This window comes from Taudactylus pleione, unplaced genomic scaffold (assembly GCF_031769625.1).
Source record: "Taudactylus pleione unplaced genomic scaffold, aTauple2 ptg001224l, whole genome shotgun sequence".
NCBI lineage: Eukaryota > Metazoa > Chordata > Amphibia > Anura > Myobatrachidae > Taudactylus > Taudactylus pleione.
This window is the reverse complement of record NW_028285624.1, coordinates 906259-912258: the sequence shown is the minus strand read 5'-3', so window position 1 is coordinate 912258 and position 6000 is coordinate 906259. Positions and strand designations below refer to the sequence as shown.

Genomic DNA, 6000 nt, shown 5'->3' with positions numbered 1-6000 from the left:
GGTTCCGTACCACCTAATGCTCAGGCAACACCTGTTACAATGAATTTGCTCCTAGCTATCCAAATGTGTTTGTGTCAGAATTAGTTGCAGAAAATATGAAACAATAGCTCTTTCTTAGGATCTATCATCTCCTGGTCATGGTGCATAGACATGCTGTACATTTGGAAGGCAACATAGAAACAACTCTCTTAATTTCTGCTATATATTAACTAAAGCAACAAATCTTTGGGGTTTACAGCAAACCGCAGTCAAAAGAAAGATGAGCTTCTGGATGTATTGTAGAGTTATGTACACACCAGCAGATGCTTTATCACTACGAACAGCCTAGTTGCTTAAGCAGTAAAATGGTTTAATTGAAGGACAAATGAGGTACAGCCATATTCACTGTGATACACACTGGTTTGGATGAAGCAGAACTTGAGCGGAGCAGGGTGTCATACAGCAGGTGAGAGTATGTAGCATGCAGGTAGCGATGCAGGATGCTATAACAGCGGTAAATGCAGGTAATAGTGCAGGTCTCACCACAGCTAAGTGGAAGATGGATGAGGCAATCTAACACAGGGACAAGATGGCGCCAGGCATGTGCAGTACTAACCTCAGTGCCATCTTGGAACCAGTGAATGAAGTGACCCTGGAGGAACAAAATGGAGTCTGAGCAGTAGTGCACTCCACTAGCAACAGCACCCCCCCCCTCTACAAGCTTCTCCATGTTACACACACATTCAATTTGAGATTCCCCGTAGCAACCTGAATGAAAAACAAGATATCACTTGATTTTGTCTATTCGTCTTAATAAATACTATACATCAGTAAGAGTCCCTTCACTGACAGTATGGACTATAGTAACAGTCTCTTGACTCATAAACTGAGGACTGATGTCACTGTAATGATTCTTGATGTCTTTTACACTTGTAACTTAGATTTGCAAAGTCTCTTTGCCTCTCTTGGATTTCTACTCACCAGTCAGCTCTTGGCTTTGGCTTCTGGATATCCTAATGCTCACTGAATGCAGTATCTGCTTATTCCTCATCGTACCTATTTGGTGGTTTGCCAATATTTGATCTCGCAGAAAACCTTTTCTGTGGGTATATGCAAAAAACCCTACAAATCCAATTACTAACACTGTCTACTCAGCGTTCACTGACCTATTCCCATGTGTCTGAAAACCCACCAGGCATAGTAAATGCCATCTGTCTCTCGTTCCCATGCTATTATGATAAACAATGTTTTTGGCCCTTTTTACAAGGTGTAATGTCATATTCTGCAGAGCAGATTTTGTTTGTGTAACTGCAATGTCAGATGAAGCATTGTATTAGCAAATGTCAGGGAAAAATTCATTATACGGCTGTCTGTAGGATTTCTGTTTTTGCATTAATAATAAGCTTATCAGGCCAATACAAACCATTCTATTGTGTAATCAACAGCTACTATAGATCTTGTTTACGCACACAGTAAACAGAGAGTCCTGGTAGTCTGAGGTAAAGGGACCCATACATCTGAGGCCCATTTCCCCATTTCCGGATCCAATCTGTTCCGCGGCCATCAATGATCTGCAAACCGTCAGGTAATCTGGAAAATTCTGCATGTTAAATATCCCCAATTGCCAATTCCAACCATTCCGAATCGAGATCTTTCAACATGTTGAATATTCCTGATTACCCAACCCAGGATGGGTTTTCCGATGCGGAAAGACTGAATTGGGATTAAAGATAGTCATCTACTGTAAATCCCAATGCCTATCTAGCTTGATGTTGAGATCCCGACAGCCGCCATGCCGAACAAAGGTAAGCGGGATATGTTAGGTGTTAGCCGAGAGGGAAGAGGGTTAGGTTTAGGGACCCTGGGGGAGATTAGGGTTAGGTACCTCCCCGGGGAGGGTTAGGGATAGGATACAGAAAGGGGGGGTTAGGGATAGGCATCAACGGGGGGGGGGAATTTAGGGTTAGGCACCCCCCTGGGAAGATTAGGTTTAGGGTGCGGAAAGGGGGGGGTTAGGGTTAAGCACCACTTGGAATAGGTTAGGGTCAGGCACCACCGGGGGGAGGTTTGGGTTAGGCACCACTAAGGGAGGGTTAGGGGAGGGTTATGGCACTAACCAGCCCCATTCTGCATGTAGAGCATTTGCTGAATGCTATGAATGTATCTTTTTAGCTAAAAATTATCGTTTGTGTATTATTTATTGTTCGTATAACCTTTACCATGGATTGCTGCTACACTGTTTTTTTTAGCGTGTTTTGTGCAATGTAATTTCGTCTGCCAAACTTGTTTGCTGATGATAACAAATAAATTCAAATTCAAATATATATATATATATATATATATATATATATATATACTATATATGCAAATAGTGAAATTTGTTAAGTAGCGACCAACGTTTTAAAAATATAAGAATATATGTGTGTGGATGTGACCTTATAAAGTGCAAATACCGTGTAGGAAATAAATAGTTCATGTGGCAAGAAAAAGGAGCTCCTTCTTCTTGTCATATGAACTATTTATTTCCTGAATTCAGATAAGCAATAGAAATTGTATTTTTTAAACAATTTTTTTTATTCCTGATTATGAATTGTTTTTTATTTATTCTTTTCTGTTAGTTTCACATTTGTAAAAAGTTATTGTATTTTACTTATAAATTATTAACTCTTTGGGCCTGATTCAGACCCACTCGCGAGCGGCTGTCCGCTCGCAAGTGGGTCGATGTTATGGACTGAGCATGCGCACGACGGAGGAAGCTCCGTCGTGCGCATGCGCCAGACGCGACGAGCGAAGGAAAGTCCTTCGCTCGTTGTGTCCGATCAAAGGGGGCGTGCTGTCAATGTTGATTGACAGCACGCCCCCTTTGGAGGGCATGCCGGGGGCGTGCCTCCCTGACGGGGGCGTTCCCACGGGAACGCCTGCCGTCAGAAGCCGGCCCACTGACATCACTAGTGATGTCAGTGGGAGTGATTTTGGCTCTGATAGAGCCAAAATCACTCCGGAGCTTGCGGTTGAAAACCTCAACCGCAGGCTCTGACTCGCAATTTCGATGGTCGCGATGGTCTCGACCATCGCGGCCATCACAATGCACGCTCGTATAGCCTGTGGGTGGTGACCCACAGCTATACGAGCGTCCAGGAGGACGCTCCATGAAAATGGAGCCCGGCCCTCATTCAGAGCATGCGCTCTGCTCAGAGCGTACGGCTCTGAATGAGGGCCTTTGTTAGTTATTCTCTGTACGGTATTTGCAATTTATAAGGTCACATCCTCATAAATATATATATATATATATTCTTATATTTTTAACATGCTGGTCGCTACTTGACACATTTCACCATTTGCAATTTAATTTTAGTATAACACCAATGCTATATTCCTGTTTAAAGCTGACGCCTCTATATGGAGATATTGCGTTTTTTGTATACGTGTATATAGACAAGTTTGAGCCTGATTATTTATTGATTATTTAAGTATTTATTCATTTCATACATGTTTGGTGCTGCTCCATTCATTTTCTCCAAATCTATATATATATATAGAGAGAGAGAGAGAGAGAGAGAGAGAGATATTCATGTATGTATGTTTATATATATATATATATATATATATATATATATATGTATATAATATACACAATACGATGTACTGGCACTCCTGCACTCTGTGTAGTGGGGCATATAGCCCTAATTTGCTCCGGTGCCCTCCAAGGAGGACAGCACCCCCAATTTATATATTTGTTGAAATGTTATGTTTTACTTTGTTTTGTTGTCCTGAGGAAGGGGTGAACTGCACCTCGAAACGTTGACCCATTAAATCCCTCCGGTGAGGGTATTCTGTTTATTAGACTCCGAGTGCCACCTGTTTGTTGTGGCTACTATATATATATATATATATATATATATATATATATATACCATGTGACCCGGCACTCCTTGAATGTATACGTTACTTGGCTGGTTGCCCACACTCGTATGCAAATTCACAAAACCCTCATCTGTGTGGCACTCCACGCAAAAGAAACACTCTGCAGTCGTGGCTGAAAAGTCAACGTTTCAATGCCTATATATTTGGCATATATATATATATATATATATATATATACACATATATATATATTCTCATTACATTATATTGAAGGGATTTGGAAAATGAGATTAGTGTGCTTTGTACAATAAGAATGTGCATGATGTGTATGATAGATGTGCAGGAGAATTCTCAGATTTTATAATCTATGTTTCAGAATCCACTTACATGCAAAATAATCATTGTGTTCCGCCTAGTATTTGGAAGTGGTTGAGGACAGGTCTGCGACATGTGGGTGTATCATGTGATCATCATTCTCTCCCTGCTCTGGCAAGGTAAGTGTGATGTACTGACATAGAGTTTTCTACAGTGAGTGCACCTGCCATGTGCTTATATTGTGATATGTGATAGTAACATTCGGGAAGCCGGCTTCCCGACTGTCATATTCCGGCAAGGGTCTAAAGACAGGCGTCGGTATGCCGACGCCTGTCATTAGACATACGCCGGGAGGCCGACGCCCGACATCCCGATCAAGAGACGCCGGGGGCCGAGTGCAGATAGCTGCGGGGGGGAGGGTTAGGTTTAGTGTTCCCGGGGGGGACTTAGGGTTAGACACCCCCCCCGGGAGGTTAGGTTTAGGCTAGGGGAAGGGGGGGTTAGGTATCGGCACCCCCAGGGGGGACTTAGGGTTAGGCACCCCCCAGGGGGGACTTAGGTTAAGGCAGTGGGGAAGGGGGGTTAGGTTTAGGCACTTAGAGGGGGGATTAGGGTTAGGTACTGGGGGGAGGAGGTTAGGGTTAGGCACCCCTAAGGGAGGGTTAGGGTTAGGGAGGGGGAATTAGGTTAGTAAGTACTTACCTGGGGACGATCGGGATTTCCACTGCTGCCGAGATGCTGGTGTCGGGATTCCAACTATATCTATAATCATACCGATTCCGGCAGCACTTGTCCTTTATTAAACTACACAGCCCCCAATGTCATATCATGTGATTGGCCGCGCTGCATGTCCAATCACACGATATTGCATGTAACCCGCGGGAATGCACAATCGTGGGCACACAATAACGATGTGCCTGATATATTGTTCCGATCCGCCTCAAAACAATATATCGGACGATATATTGTCTAATGTGTACCCAGCCTTACCCTATCCTTCCTTCCCCCCCAGTACCTTCATACCACTCATGGGTCTCCGATCCTTACCTATTCTATCCCCTTCTTCTATTTAATTTGTCCGATTGAAGCTGATTGTTTTCCTCACTAACTGGGGGCTGCTATAGCCTATTACTTTGGGACTTTTGTATTCCTGTCCACCTGCTTTAGACTGCAGACACGGCTCTATTGGACTTTTTTAGAGCTGTCTTCAGGGGTCATTATACCAGTTGTCATTTATCTGATTGCAAAGAAGGACTACAGCTTCACATATATTTTGTAGTGGAAATGTTTCTTATTTTACTGTGAACCTGCACCCCTGAACCTTGGCATTGATAGTTACTCAGTTCTATACTGGTTTATTGTATTATTCACTGCTAAAATTTAGTCTTCCTCCATATTCCTGCTCACGTGTACTGTATGTCTCATGTTCAACAAAATATACAAACTTAGAAATTAGATTTATTTTTAACTTATTGTTCAGCTGAACCTCATATCTCACTATAAGATGGGATAGCATTGGGGGGGCTGGGATATTTTTCTGTGATCCTCCACTGCCACCTAGTGTTAGGTTCCATATTTGCAAGTCCTCTACTGTATATGTATGTAAAACTGTATAACTGTCTATATTAACTGTATTTGCTATTTGGCCTTCACTTAACTTTTGCATTATGTGCTGAAGTCTATTTATTTTTTCATGACAATGTGAGGGTAATACCTATAAGATGTTTATAGCCTAAAAACCTCAAAATAAGTTTAGCTAACTAAATAATACTAATAACACCAATAACAAGAAATAACAAAATCAGACACAGGAGATGGAATTTAATAAAGGTCACAGCTTTT

At 42.2% G+C, this 6000-nt stretch overlaps 1 protein-coding gene across 1 annotated transcript in view; it reads left to right on the top strand.

Moving 5' to 3' along the window:
• The first annotated feature begins 1771 nt into the window (after positions 1 to 1771).
• The window catches only part of LOC148451006 (sialic acid-binding Ig-like lectin 14), a 111415-nt gene continuing 107186 nt past the window's right edge, over positions 1772 to 6000 (top strand). Inside the window, exon 1 of the mRNA XM_088462402.1 lies at positions 1772 to 1784. Within this exon, the coding sequence (XP_088318528.1) occupies positions 1772 to 1784 (13 nt within the window). The remainder of the gene's footprint in view (positions 1785 to 6000) is intronic.